This window comes from Cygnus atratus, chromosome 1, assembly GCF_013377495.2.
Source record: "Cygnus atratus isolate AKBS03 ecotype Queensland, Australia chromosome 1, CAtr_DNAZoo_HiC_assembly, whole genome shotgun sequence".
In the NCBI taxonomy this organism is placed as follows: Eukaryota; Metazoa; Chordata; class Aves; order Anseriformes; family Anatidae; genus Cygnus; species Cygnus atratus.
Genome location: NC_066362.1, coordinates 72,620,314 through 72,636,000, shown reverse-complemented (window position 1 = coordinate 72,636,000; position 15,687 = coordinate 72,620,314). Strand labels below are relative to the sequence as shown.

At 37.5% G+C, this 15,687-nt stretch overlaps 1 protein-coding gene across 2 annotated transcripts in view; it reads left to right on the top strand.

Annotated features, from left to right (window-relative positions):
• The window catches only part of ATXN10 (ataxin 10), a 116,050-nt gene that overhangs the window by 55,914 nt on the left and 44,449 nt on the right, over nt 1–15,687 (top strand). For both annotated transcript variants that reach the window (XM_050708824.1, XM_035551024.2), the window contains exons 7-9: nt 2,768–2,933; nt 7,776–7,884; nt 10,509–10,678. In XM_050708824.1, the coding sequence (XP_050564781.1) occupies nt 2,768–2,933; nt 7,776–7,884; nt 10,509–10,678 (445 nt within the window). The remainder of the gene's footprint in view (nt 1–2,767; nt 2,934–7,775; nt 7,885–10,508; nt 10,679–15,687) is intronic.

Below are 15,687 nucleotides of genomic sequence, written 5' to 3'. Positions count from 1 at the left end.
AGACAGGGCCTAACTCGTCGTACAGAACCATTGTTGTTAGTGAAGTGCTTCAGGGTAGAGGAGTCCCAGTCTCAGAGAAGGAATGTCCAAAGTGTCCGGCATTTAAGAGGGTATAAACTGTTTGCACTTGCTGCAAAAATTATTTAGTGATAATAGAATTGATGGAATTTTACAATACTGTTTTTACATGAGCTTAGCTTCACTTTAATTTGTGATAATGGACTTCTACATTTAAGTTGTACAATAAGGCTGTGGTTTATTTGCAGGCTTTGAGAGGCAGTGATGTGTTTATTGATGATTGCAAATACTTTATAATAATTGTTCTAAGTTCTTGCCAGTTTCGTCAGATTAAGGACAAAGTGGATTAAATTTGGATATGGGAAAAAAAAAAGCAGAGATTGACAAGGATCTTCCTAAGTGGTGCCTAAAGAAAAGGAAGATGACACTTACCGGCATGATCATTTCCAAATAGAAATATAATAATCATATCATACAATTTTATATTCAGATATTGAACTGGGTGTTACCAAAATTCATGGTGAGACATGCTATTACTGATACTAACAGTTGTCATATCTGTTGTGGCAGTTAGTTTGTTCATGTTTGCATTTAGTTATCACCTGAATGGCTGAACAGTTGTGAGATTGTGTAAAAGAAAAGAGTGAATTGCATTATTAGGGATAACTAACTTAGAAAAAAATCTAGGGAGTCTTGGAAGAAAACTGGAAGGGACAATAGAAGAAAGGAATGTAAGGGAACTTGCATCAGAACAAAAACCGTTGTTCTCAGGAAATTGTTGGCTGAATGGAAAGACTTGCTTGAAATTCAGAGGAAAAATGGGCATGTCCTGAATGACTGTGCCTGGAAGACAACTTAGGAAAACAGTCTTGACATATAAATGCCTGAAGAGAACAGAAGAACTTAAACCACCACCTGCATGTAATTTCTTCTAAATGGCACTCCTGTTTCTCCAGAAGGATTATGGTTGCCTAACAGGGCACCTAATTATATTGCAAGAGGAAAGGTAATGCTAAAAATTTTCTTATTGGCAATAATTTTGTGTCACTAATACATTTTATGCAAGTATGGGGTGACCCTCCAATTTCATTACAGAAGGATTGCTTGTCTATTTTAAACATGTATTACTTGGATTATTGGTGCAATGATAGCTGTCTGGGATGCTGTCATGCAGGAGATAATATTTTATCTGAATAATTCCTGTAATTATAAAGTCTGTGAGTAGCCTATTTTCTTAGCTGAGCATACACTTGAAAGGCTCTAAACGTGGTAAAAACTGGCATATAAAATTGCTTTGGGGATGAATGACATAACTGTGCAGTTAACTTTATTTTAGTATAGCATGCCAAATCTGAAAACCTTTGTTCAGTTAGGGATGTTGGATGACTGCTGGTTTGTACACGGGCAAATATGTGGTGCCCAGTTTTAACCCAGAGGAAAAACATAATGACTGTACTGTGTTGGTGCTCTTTAAGTGAGGCCTGAGAGAGGTTACTGGTGTTTGACAGCCTTCTGTCTTGAGTCCACCATTTCCCAAACATGTTGAGTACATTTCTGTGCTACTGTGTTGAGAAAGCTTTTTGTGCTCATTCAGATGATTGTTTAACGCATTTATATTAATGACATTTGGGACTGAGTTTAGTAAGAACTGAGTAGCTGTTACTTGATTAATAGGGGTGAGCTCTTTGAGGTTAATAAAGCAATGACCATGAATTTTCCACAGAAAAAGACATTTTTCTCACCCTTGTGACAAGCAGCTTGGTAAATTTTTTAAAAAAAAAAAAAAGGAAAAAAAGCATTTGAATTACTCCACATGTTTAAATGTCTAAATGTCAGTCATTCCATCTGAATTGCAAATATTTTAGTCAAAGAAAACCCTGAGCCTGCTCTTGAATTCATTCAATAAATAGACCTCTTTCAGACTGAGAGAATTACAGTGTAAATCCACTAACCCATGCTCCCTTATGTGCTCAAGTTTAGCAGCAAAGCTGCAGTACACCTCTGCCATGTTGAAGTTCTCTTTCCACAAACTACTCTGAATTTGCCCTAACAACATGAAGGGATGTCGGAAATAAAACAACATTAAAGCTATTCAAATAAATGACCTGAGTATGTTTTATAAAGCAGCTATGTTATGTATCCACTTACTTTTAATACACTGAATTACTCTCACTGGGTATATGAATAATTAACTTGGATTTACTATAGTCCATCTAGAGGCAGTTGTAAAACAGCTGCATGGAGCTGAGTGTACATTTTTTTTTTCCCCGTTTCTGCTCTGAATTGGTTTTGGGTTGGGGAGGAGGACTAGTAAAGGACTGTGTACAAGGCAAGGGCTCTGAAAAGCTGATATTTTCAAATAGAAGCTGTCAAAGAGGATGCGTTTGTTTCACTGAACTTAACAACAGTTTATGAAAGCTGTTTTGGTGGAAATTTTAGACACTCAGAAAATGCACTCACAGTAATGTTATGTTAGAACGTAAGAAGTTAGAAATTGAAGTAGACTTGAGAAAAATATTGACTTGACCATCTGGCTAGATTGTATTTATTAGATGATGAATTAAATTAATGGTATGCAGAAATAAACCTTTGAATAGGAAGTGATTGGCAGTGTTCATTTATTTTTTAAAGTCTGCTGTGTTAGTAGCATGCTGGTTATTTAGATCATTTTAAAGAACTGTTTGCTTATTCCACTGATAATTCGATAAGGCTTAGTGAATTTGATTAACAAGTTGTCTTCTGATTCTAGAGTTACTTTGTTAGAGCTGATAATGTCAAAAGTGAGTGAGAAGAACTCAGTTACCAGTGAAGAAATGAATGTGTTCATGAGAATTGCTGACTTCCTTGCAAGCTGTTTCCGAGATAAATGTGAAGCTGTACTCAAGTTAACATCTGCAGCAGATGCAGAAGATGAGGTATGACTAATTAAAGCAAACAAGCAAACAAACACAGAATTGGAATCTGAAGTGGGTTCATTGCCACTAGTACCTAAAATCATGGTTACTTCTTAACCACATTCACAAGTTTTCTTTCTTGGAAAAGCAATGTTAGGATTCACAAGAGAATATGTAAGACAGCAGCCTAATTTTGCTTTTGAGGATGACCAAGGATCTGATACTTTGAGACAGAAACAAATCTACCACAATGTTAAAGGTCTCAAAATTTTAAAAATGTTCAAGTTGTCACATGCTTGGATATTTTAGTATCATTATTTGTTTACTAGGGATCACTTCTATAGTTCTTGTCTGTCAATTATATTTTATTCAAAGATGTATCAGAACTTAAAATATTTATTTCATAGGTGGAAAGCAGCATCTTTTTTTTTTCTTCCTTAAAATTGGGGTAAAAATTAGGTAAATTCCATTTAGCAGTACTAAAGTAAGTAAATCTTAGGGCTTTTTTGTTTGTTTGTTTTTGTTAAATAACTGGTGGTCATTTAATATTTCATTCATCAGTAAGCTCCCAAATATTATTTTTGACAATGCATTTGGCTGCTTTTTTGACAGGTGATTTCCAAGTCATTTCAGGACCCAGAACATCAAGTTCTGATCATGGAAAGCTGTTTGTGTGATTGGCTCAGTACAGGGAAGCTGTCTGAAATGTGTGGTGATCCTTCATGGAAGTGAGGGCTTTAGTTATGGACTCTTCCCTGTTTCCCAATGATCTGGGGCTCTTTGGTGGGCCTTGCATGCTTCTAACAAGGTGATACTCCTGGGGCCAGCTTGGGTCCACAGCATCAAGTTGCAGAGCTTGCAGGGTTCTTAGTGGCAGACAGCTCCTGTCTCCTGAGCACACAGACACTTGCCCCAACTCCAGTCCAGTTGGAAGAAATCTATTATTGCTTCAGACTTAATGAACTGGTTCTGCTGAGGATAGCCACAGTGAATTCCCTTTTCCCTCTGACTTTTATAGGTCACAAATGGCTTGTGGGCTGCATTTTGGGAGCATCTGATGCAGAGCTGCGTTCTGGATGGCCTTGTTTTATTTCCTCTTTATGAAGTATCCAAGAGTTGCTGGCTACTTGCCATACCATATAGTACAGTAAGGAGGTTTAGGCTATTGAAGGGTAGAAAGATCTTTTCAAATAATCTGGTTTCCTGTTATTCCTTTTACTTTCAACAAGCCGCTTAAAGACCTAACAGTGCCTTTGGGAGCACAGAAAACAACTGACACTGTAACTTGCAGTGACCTTATTTGTGTTGTGCTAGGTCATTGTATTCTGAGCAGGCGGTGCCAGTAATATTGGTCTCAGTTCTTGATGCCTTTCATATAGTTTTACATCTTTTCAGCTCAACTGAGGACAAGTTGTTTTTTTAAGACAACTAGCCAGAAAACTCAAAGCCTGAGAAACCAAATACACTTCATTCAAGCATATGCTTAGTTAAACACCAATTCTTGCCAATTAATTATGCTTTGTTTCAGAAATATAATTAATGTATTTTCTTACAATTCAAAAAATACATTTAAAAAAGAGGTTACAACTAGCTTTTGTCTTGACAGATGAACACTGGCGTGCTGAAATTGCTACCATGCATGTAGTTGGAAGCATTGTATCATTAAAGGAAATTAATCTGTAATAGTTTAATTTGTAGAAACTCTTCTCAACAGTTGTCATAGCTGTAATTTATGATAAAAGTGAAACATATTTATCTTTCTATGCTTTTACATAATCATGCTAGTGCTGTGCTTCCTGATTTTTTCCTAGTTTAAGTAGGTGCAAGATTTTTACACGTATGTTGAGAAGTGTTATGAAGAGATACCAAAAACCACCTTAGGAGGAGATAATAGCTGGGTGTGAAAGAAAAAGAACACACAGGAATCTTTCCTTATTTGTCTAAGGAGGACAGCTTCCACTTCTCCCACTCTCCCTGAAACTCAACTGACTGCATAGTCTAAGTTACAAAACTTAATCGACTACTTCTGGAAAACGTACCAACTTCTCAGTAAGAGGAAATATACTGAGACAATTCCATCTTTTTTTATTCATTTTTCTTTTTTTTCCTTTTCAATCCTACGTGGTTGCTTTCCAACAATTCCATGGTTTCAGTTCTTGGAAAAAAACTTTTGTTTGTGCCTAGTAGAAGGAGGTCTCTGTCCAACTTGAAGGTGCTAGGACAGCAGTATTGACAATATTACTGTATAACTTTCCCTGCTTGACACTGACTTTTTATCCTTCTCTCATAAAAATGACATATGATAAGTTGAACACCACTATTTGGTGGGTAATGTGGGTCGTTTAATGACCACAAAGTAAGTCATAAAGAGTTGAATAAAGGGAGATAAATGTCAAGGATAACTTTTAAGAAGTGTGTGTTATTTGTATATTGTTTATATATATTTATTCATGACACATGCTTGCCGTGGGAAAAGAAAAAAATTATTAAAACTTTCATACTAAAAGTGATGAAAAATTGCACCAATTTCTCTTTGATTAGGTAAATATTGTAGGTTTTGCCTAAGAGTTAACTTAAAAAGAAAAAAATTATACATGTAGGGCTTGTCATTTAAAAATGCTTTAGGCAACATCTATGATGTTAAACTAAACTCTGCCTGGACTTCACTTTGTCCCTGAAACCAAGTGCTTTGGTCAGGCAATGTCTGTACTAGTAATCTGTCTTAGCCTCCAAAACTAGGAGGTCACATTTGAAAACTGTCTTATGGGAGTAGTCCTTGACCTGGCCTGACTCCCCAAAGGTGTCCAGTCCAGTTTAATTTGTTATATGTAGACTGCTTTTTTTTTTTTTTCCCTAAGGAGCCTCAGGTCTTGTAGCTTCCATCTTAAACCAATGAAAAGCTAATCATATGCTTCTGCAGTGCTTAAACCAATGTTTAAAATAGCTTTTCCATTATAAGCCTGACTTCAACATCAGTTTGGTTTCACTAACTTTCAACTATATTTGTAAAATAAAACCCTTCCCTTGATTTTGAGTTATTTCATCTCTTTTTAAGAAACCCTTTTCTGGGTCTCTCTCAAAATGTGTTTATTTAAAAACTTGTCAATCATTTCCTTACTCTTCAGATTATATCCAAATGAAGATGTCTGTCAGACTTCAAAATACTTCGTTTTTTCAATAGTATCTTGTTGCTAAGCTTGATAAGAAAGCATCCTACCTTGCTGACTTTCTTTTCTGCAGGAATAGAGGAAAAAGAAACCCAGGGGAAAAATAACCACAGAGATTTGTGGGGTGGGGAGGAAAGGAAAAGCCACACCTTAGTCGTAATGCCAGCTGCTACAGAGCTTGTTTTATGTAAGTGAGCAGTAGGGCACACATAGGCAGTAAGGGCTGTTGATTTATAGTTGCCTATTGATACTAGTTTGCATTACAGCTGTGAAGCGCAACTCTTCCCAGAAGGGTTGTGGAGTTCCCCTCTTTGGAGATACTGAAAAACCATCTGGACATGGTCCTGGGCAACCTGCGTTAGGTGGCCTTGCTTGAGTTAGGGTGGGTTTGGACCAGATGACCTCTAGAGGTTCCTTCCAACCTAAACCAGTTTGTGGTTCTGTGGTAACTACTTGTCGCTCAAAGGCAAGCATTAAGCATATGAGCTGAAAGAGTCTTTTCGTTAAGCTGCTGTCTTGTTACAATGCAAAATGAGATGAAAAATGCAAATATCGGCTTACTTTCTCTGAAATACAGTTGGGGTATTCAATCTTTATGCTAGTACAGTGAACAATTTATTCAAAAACTGTTTTGCTGCTGTTAAAAGCAATTTATTGAATAACTTAGGGCAAGATGGATTGTACACCTGTGTGAGGAAGAAGGTAGAAATACGGTTTTAGCATCTGGACTATATAGCCATTTGCTGTCATTCAAAGACTGTTGGAAGGGGCAAAGAATGAATATAATCTTAGTCCTTAATCACTAATCAGTGGTGCCAATTATTTAAATTATACTATATTGTTTATTTGGATTCAAAGTATTATGCTATTGGTATGTAAACGTCTTTTTATCCTGGATATGAAGAAAAAAAGACACCCAGGAATAATTAATGAAACCTGTGTCTGAGCCTTTTTAGGGCTACTTCTAGTTTACATACCGTACCTTCCATAGAATTATCTTGCAGTCGTGATGTGGTTCTTGAGTAATATGCGGTGTTCAAAATTGTGCTGTTCAATCCTAAGGTAGTTTCTGTAAGTGCTGGATTGTCCTTCTAAGCACGCATCAACTCAACCCGTGAGAAAAAAATATTTCTCTGGTTGAATAAATAATACGCAAATAAAATTGTGTGTATCATACCTAACCAAAGTGCTGCATCTATGATCCCAATCCTATTTACCCAAGAATAATGTAAATTCTCACAGCCAAAGTTCATTTGACCACAGAACTGTACAGAATTCCTGCGGATAACAAATTAGTGTCTTGCAGGCGGTGTTTGTGTCTTTAAAGTGGGACAGTCCTACTGAATAAACTTAAAGAAAACATTTATACAGAAATAATTTTCTCAGCTAGTAATTTTCTGCATTTGGAAGATACTGTGTTTTTGTTTAAAAAAAAAAATCCCATATTGCTCTGTTTTGTTTTCCCCATGATTTTTTAGGGCACACTTAACACTGTTAGTAGAAAAAGGAATTACTGCAATGTAATACATTATTGTAGAAAGACACCCTTATTTTAGACAAATTTTCTTGGCAGTTGAGAAGACCTGCAAAGAAACTGAGGTGCTGAGAATTCCTGTCCTCTAGTAGACTGTCGTATTTTTATGTTCTTATGTGATCCCTCATAAAACATTTTCAGAAATGTAGTTTTCATCTATAGGAAGCCCTGGTTACAGTTCGACTTCTTGATGTTCTTTGTGAAATGACATCAAACAACGGCCAACTAGAGTGTCTACAGGCTTTGCCTGGTTTACTTGAAACAGCAATAGGTAAGTGAAAGCTGCAGAGTTCATTAGCTGTTGCCTGGCTTCAAATCATGTTGCTCAGTAAATGAAAACATGTTTTTCACAACTGGTGGTAATTACGATTCTGACCTTTTAATAAAATAAATAAATAGGAGATTGAATTAATCTACATTTTCAAATATTTGATTTGTTCTTGGAATTTTTTTGCTGCTCTACTTGCTCTGTTGACCGCTATTACCCAACAAAGCCTTTATTCAACTCTCAGCAATACGCTATTTATACAGTAAGAGTTGTGCAAAAGGACAACTGCTTCCTATGTTCTTCCACTGACTGAATGCGTGTGGAAGAAGTTCCTCAAGAAGAAGAAAAAGGACTTTTCCATGCCTGTTCCATTCTGTTTCCCAAATTCCTGAAATTAAGTACAGTTTGAAAGTTCTTAGCCAAATTTTGTGACTTTGAAAGGTTAGTTTAAAAGAAACTTTCTTTTGCCAAGAAACAACAAACTTAAGGTTTGTACACATATAAAAGGAAGCCAGGATGGTCCAGAAAGACCCTATATACTCAAGGAGGAAGGGGGATGTGCATATGTATATAAGTCAGTATATGTACGTATACTGACTTGTGCCTTTCTAAATTGTAGCACTTTCTGAGGCTGATATATGGTACCATTTTCTGAATAACTTATAAAATTTGATGGATGTTACAGAGAAATGTTAAATATTTTGCCTTAAAAAATGGCTGAAATAGATATTAATTATGAATATTTTGGGGTAGTCTGTGTCCTTGCTGTAAAAAAAAAAAAAAAAAAAAAAGCCAAAAAACCAACAGCAACACATCTCTGTTTGATAACAGGTGTATAACTTTGCCGCTTACATTAAGATGACTGAAGTAAGGTATATCTTATGTGTGTGTGTTTTGAGGAAATGCAATATTGTGCATTGTATCATCTGAATGCTTGTATATGTCTTTCTATGCAAAAGAATTTCAAGGAGTTGCAGATCAGTAAGTTTAGCAACCAGTTTAGGCCAGTCTTGCTGTTCTTCCACCTTTTCCTGCGCTGTAGATATGTTCCTCATTGCATTTTATCTGGACTATAATAAAACTTTGAGTTTTATTGGATTTGTTGTGTTCGTTCTTAAATCTTCTCTTCTGCTTGTCCCCCTTAAGGGAAGGGCAGAAGGTTTGGGAATACCACAGAATTCCTTGTTTGTGTGTGGGAAAATAGCAAGATCATAAGGAAAAAAAGCATGCGAAGTGAGCATGATGAGAAGTATGCAGAATAATGCTGATTTTTCTGAATTTAAAAAAAGCAAGCGAATTTCCATGAAAGAAGATTGAGTTATCAGCTACTTTCCAATGACATTATTTAGGGGCTACTACTCTTTGATTGTTTCCTTCTTTCCAAGGGTCAGGAGATCTTGGTTTTCCTAGTTCAAAAATTGGAACAAATATAAGTGGTAACTCTCATATGGGAGGCCACAATAGGGCCACTAGGCCCTATTACAGCTTTATATTTAAAAATACCAAATACTTAGTTAACTCCAGATCAGCACAGAGATTCTTTTTTCTTCTAGGTCAGCCATTTGTGAATGAAATAATCCTATGAGGACTTAGAAAGTTTCTTCTAATTTAAGTCCAGGAAATCTAGTGTACATTCTGCTATGGATGTTGTCATATTTGGAGCAGAAAGAGCGTAGGGTTTAATTGCTAAATTGATCAGTGATATAGCCTGTTTTTGCTACATTTTTATTGTTCCAATGAAGTTGCCTGAAGCATCAATTTGTCATTCAGTTGTCTGAGGGACAGTGGCATGTTGGGCCACCTGTTAGTATTGCAGGTTGCTTTAAAGGAAAAGTACTTCTTAATTTTTAAATATTGATACAGCCTTTAGTGAATTCACTTCTCAGCTGTATGAATTCTCAGATGTTCATATGATTTCAACTTTTCTTCATGGTCTGGTCTTTGTAGAATGTTGTTTTCCCAGATTATGAAATGTGCTATATGAGTTTCCCTTCTTCCTGGTTTCTCTTCTGACCATCTCAGGAAAGAAATAAAATCCTGGTTGCTCTAAACTAGCATTTACCATACATATAAATTACTATTTCCCAGTTGATACAATTATGACATTCAGTGTTTTATCATGATGCATCAAGGTGCTAGATGTACTGGAAATCCTTTCTCATCCTACAGAGCTGGAACAGGCTGGAGAAGAAAGAAAAAAGTTATTCTATAAGTTTTGTTGATGTGAGAAGTTTGAACTAAAACAAGTTTTTCTAGAAAATGACTTTTTTAAACCAAGAAGCAGATTGCATTTATGATGCCAGAATTATCAACAGCCCACAAGTTGTGACTGTGCAAATAAAGATGGTTGGAACCAGCCTTCAGCCTTCATGTGTAAACTATGTAAGTGTGTGAAAGGGATTCCAGAATACCTTCTGACCTTGGGGACGGCCTTGTATGGTATATACTGACACAAATTAAGAAATAAAAATTAAGGAAACTTGTGAAGTCCTTTTGATATATTCCTAGATGTATGAAATTATGTTGACTTTCTTGAGTGAAACAATTAAGAAATGGTAGTAAAGCTCTTTGCAAAGTAATACTAATTTTCATTTGGTAATGAAATAAAATGTTCTTGTTTTCTGTAGATATCCTGAGATTAACTCATCTTGCTGGGAAACAGGCTGTAAATATTTTCACTGCTACACATGCAATGACAGGGCAAGAAGAAATTTCACATCCAGCTGTGGGTTTTAAATCTCATCTCATTCGTTTGATTGGAAATTTGTGTTACAAAAGTAAGGGAAACCAAGACAAGGTAAGTTTATGCTTTTTTCTCACAAAACCCTCACATGTGAACAGATGTCTACATTAATCCACGACTTTAATTACTGATTAAAAGATATTGTTGTTCTACAAATAGAGGTTAAAACTGGGTTTGTAAAAGAGGTGATTTTTTTGGAGTGTACTTGAAGTACTGTAACAGGTATGTTAACTTTTTAACAGCGGTATAATGTGTGCCTGTCTACACTTTGCATCAGTCCTGTAGACTGCAAGTCAGTACCTGATTTCTTTATTGTTTTCATATTTGCATGTTGTTTAAAATGTCTGAGACTAAACTTCAACCTCACTTTGAAGGAAAGTAGGTGGCGATTATTGCACAACCTTAATTTTAATCTTTAAATTAGTCCCTATTGATTTTTTATTTCCCTTTAATTTTTCATGCCCTTTAAAAAATCTAGGTCTGCTTCCTTCAAATCACTTTGATCCCTTTATCTTTGGAATTCCTTTATGGAAAATCAGTTTTGCTTTCCAGTGAGGAGAAAAAGGGGAATAGCAGAATGTTTTTAACTATGAAACTTTTTCCTCCAAGACTTGTTAGACTAACTTAATTTCAGCAGGAAATGCAGTAATTAAAAAATGTTGTCTTATAGTTCATCTGAGCACTTAAGAAAATCAAACAGGTTGCTGTGTACAGGGAAATATGTACACAGTTCCCTTTATTTCATTATTTTACTAATTTGAATCAAAATTTTCACTTGCTCTCAAAGAAGCAGTTTTTAGGCTAGAAAATGAAAAGCATACAAGAAAGACTGTATCAAAGAATGAGTAGAGAAGATAATGGAGTACTTTTACTTCCCTCTTATGGTGCTTAAATGAGGCCCATGTCAGCAAGTACTAAAAATACAATAATTAATACTGGTTACTCTGCAGGAAGTTGCATATGATGAGATACTGAGTCTAATTCTGTGTTACCAAGGAGCTATCAAGATAGTGAGTACTGAAAAATCAATCTGCTAGAAGCTTGTTTCATAAATATTTTCTTTGTGATTTCTTCATTTTACAGAGGTGGTGCTTTCTTTTGTACTGATGCCATCAAATCTGTTTTCAACTGCTGCAGTGTCTACCAAGATAGACATTTATAATCAGCAGTAGGGCATTTTCATAGTGTATGACAGACAGCTCCAGTTTAGTCTTTTTATTTTTTCCTAGAGGATGGAAAGATGGAAAATCTGATAAATGCTAGCCTGTTTCACATGTGATAATAATACAGGCATATGGATGAGAAATATGGTAATGATGATCCCTTTTCCCATTCATGTTTCCGTATAGAATGAAGAATTTGAATATTTCTGAAAAATTATTAATCCTCTTACATGCTCTTGTTTAGCTCTGTCTCTGACCCTTTATGATGTAATAGGTGTTTAAGTAAATGAAATGTGTTTTTGTGGAATACCTTATGATATTGGGGGTGGGAGGTGGAGCTTGCTTTCATTTTGAAAGTGATGATTCTACTACTTATGTTCATTTTTGCTAGCATTTTCAAAGGCCCCTGGAGCAATTAGGCATGCAGACAGTGATTTCAGTGGAAGATGGATATTAACTTGCCTTAAACTGCTTGCAAATATTATTGCTTTATGCTGTCATGAAAATTACTTAGATTCTTGTGTGTGATATCATGGAATGCTATTTGAGTGCTGTTGAAACTTTAGAAATGCCAACAGTATGATAACAAATGTATACCTTCAGTGTATCTCATGCATTTTAAATTTCTTCTAATAAATGCACTTGTCATTTTTAAGGCAGTGTCCATACATAAACACGTGCTTGTGAAGATGAGGCAAATAGCCCCCATCTCATTGCAAAAATAAGAAAACTGCAGTTTTGAGACGTGAATGAATTTTTCAAAGTGATGCATGTGTCATACCTAGAACTGAATGGAAATAAGTTGGTTCCTGAGTTCCTAAGTCTCTCTTCAGACTCCCTCTTCAGAATAATATCTCACAGTGTAGGTCTTACTTTTATATATGGTACTGCATCTACAGAGCAAAAATAACATAAAATGCAAGGTGGGTTGTGTTTTATATAACAAACCAAGTATCTTATTAATGTGGCTGAGACCTTGGGCTGTACCATTGGCTGTTGTTTTTGCATGACTTACTGTGGCACAAGCTGGGAAGTGACTTCCTCTTCAGTCAGTTTTGCTGTTTGCCTGGCATGAGACATGTGACTTATGAAAAACTGTTAAACAGAACTGTTAATATCCTGACTCTCTTTACCGAGCTGAGGCTTTCACACTTGTTTTATCTAATATTTCTCTGTAACTTTCAGTCCCAGTAGACCTCTTTTCCCAGTAACAATAATAAAGCATTAATAAATGCAGTAATCACACCCTTAATAATAAAAGCACTAATATAATAGGAGCTGTCTGTGTTTTAAACAGTGTAACCTTAGTGATCCATGCATGGCATTGGCCTGCCTGACTTGTTCTGAAAATATAAGTAGCTCCCAATGACTCTGGGCTCAAATGCTGGGTTGGACTAAGCCGTCTGAGTGGACAGAGTTGCATTACTGTTTCTGGGGCATCTTCAAGAGCCAAGTGATAACCTGCATGTTCTCCGGGAAGTGGGTCTTGAGCCAGCCTACACCTCATGCAGTGTGTGTCCTGAAGCATGACGGTGCAGTCCTACTGCATGGAGAACTAGTGACAGTTCTATTGCTTTAAAACAGAGAGTGCCAGTAGTGGGAGGATAATTACTCTGCAAATGCTTCTTCTCTGTCTCCGTTTGTGGTCTCCACGTGCTGTAAGAACAATAGTTGCAGGGTCTTAGTGTACTGTTTTGGCAGTTGTGAAAAATCTTGTGATACTTTGGAACGGCAAAATACCTTACCAGTGCTTTATTACTTGTTCATTTTGTTTTAAAAAGTTATTTGTTTTTATAATGCATTCTTTAGCTTCTATTCTGTTAGAATTAGGAATGCATTCCTTACAACTTTCTTCCTCATAGTTTTACTTATGCTATTGTGACAAGTTCTGAAGATACAAGGGAGTGGACAGAAATTCAAGCTGTAAACTGAGATGCAGTTATAAAAATTGGTCTTGCCAAGCTTACTGCCCACTTCCATGTTTTGTTAGGCTGGATGGATTGATATTTGTAAGAAAAGTGTTTGATAACATTCAGTATGGACTGATACAAGTTGGGTACATGCTGGCAGCAGTACATTCTGGCATCTCTAACATGCCTTACAGAAAAAAGGATTGTCATTGCATGGTTTTTACTGGGTGCTGTCATAATTAAGAATAAGCAACCAGTAATATTTGAGGTAACTCTTTATAAGGTAGGATTATTTCCTTTTTTTCTTTTACTGAACAGTCCTGAATTGCAGACATATTTCCAGGAAGAGGAGAGAAGAACAAATAAAATGGTTGTATGCAAGATACCAATTGTTGAGCTAATTGCATGTTGAACTTGCAAAGATCCTGCACTGGGTGTGCAGTTCTGTGCTTTCTGTGCTTTGCTGTAGGAGGAAAAGCTGTCAAGTTATTGTCATACATGTGGGTGTGGTGGTTGTACTCGGGTGGGTGGCTGAGCTCCACCACAACCGCTCTCTCACTCCCCCTCCTCAAAGAGGAACGGGGAGAAAATACGACAAAAAGGGCTCAAGGGTTGAGATAAAGACAGGGAGATCGCACAGTAATTATCGTGACGGGCAAAACAGACTCAGTGTAGGGAAATAGTAAGATTTATTGCTTACTACTATCAAGCTAGAGAAGCGAGAAACAAAGGAAAGAAACCAAAAGCACCCTCCCCCCCATCCACCCTCTTCCACCTCCTCCCCCCGAGCGGCGCAGGGGAATGGGGGAATGGGGGTTATGGTCAGTCTATAGCGCTTCTTCGCCACCGCTCCTTCTCGGTCACTCTTGTCCCCTGTGCTGTGGGGTCCCTCCCACGGGATGCAGTCCTTCCTGAACTGATCTGGTGTGGGCTGCCCACAGGCAGCAGCTCTTCAAGAACTGCTCCAGATATGGGTCCGTACCACGGGGTCCATCCCTCAGGAGTGAACTGCTCCAACCTGGATCCATCACGGGCAGCAGCTCCTGCCAGGTCACCTGCTCCTGCGTGGGCTCCTCTCCACGGGCTACAGGTCCGGCCCGGAATCTGCTCTGGCAGGGGTCTTCCACAGGCCGCAGCCTCTGTCGGTGCAGGTCCACCTGCTCCACCGTGGTCTCCTCCACAGGGCTGCAGCGTGGAACCCTGCTCCACCGTGGTACTCCATGGGCTGCAGGGGGACAGCCTGCTTCACCATGGTCCTCACCACAGGCCGCAGGGGACTTCTGCTCCAGTGCCTGGAGCACCTCTCCCCCTCCTTCTTCACTGACCTTGGTGCCTGCAAGGCTGTTCCTCACTCCTCTCACTCTCCCAGCTGCTGTGTGGCGCAGCGTGTTTTTTTTTTTTTCCCCTGTCTTAAATATTCCCTCACAGAGGTGCAAAACAACATCACTTATTGGCTCAGCTTTGGTCAGCAGTGGGGCCCTTACCAAACATGGGGCAACTTCTAGATCTTTCTCACAAAAACCACCCCTGTGGCCCCCTGCTACCAAAACCTTGCCACATAAACCCACTACAGTGCTTCTTTCACAAAGATGCATTTAATTAAATATACAGGAAGGAAGGAGGTGAACTCTCAGGCTGACCAAGGAGTGGAGTTTTGGCTGGTGGTTGATGAATGAAGTTGTCAAAAGGAAAAGTGAAAATTCATTTGTTTTGCCTTCTGAGCACCTCAGTGTTGCCATGTAGACATAATCTATGCTGTTTACTCGGGGGGATGCCTTAGGCATTTATTTTCAGATGACTAATTTTGTTCCCTATTGTGACACTGCTCTGAACAACCTTATTAACTTTCCCTAAAGTGTCGTTTATATTGTTAGATGTTTATGCAGTATGACTTGTTTAATATAACTGATTTCATTTAGTAGTAAATGTCATCAGTTCTTGAATAATGGACAGAATAATGTAGACATTACTCTACGTTGTTTCCTTCCTC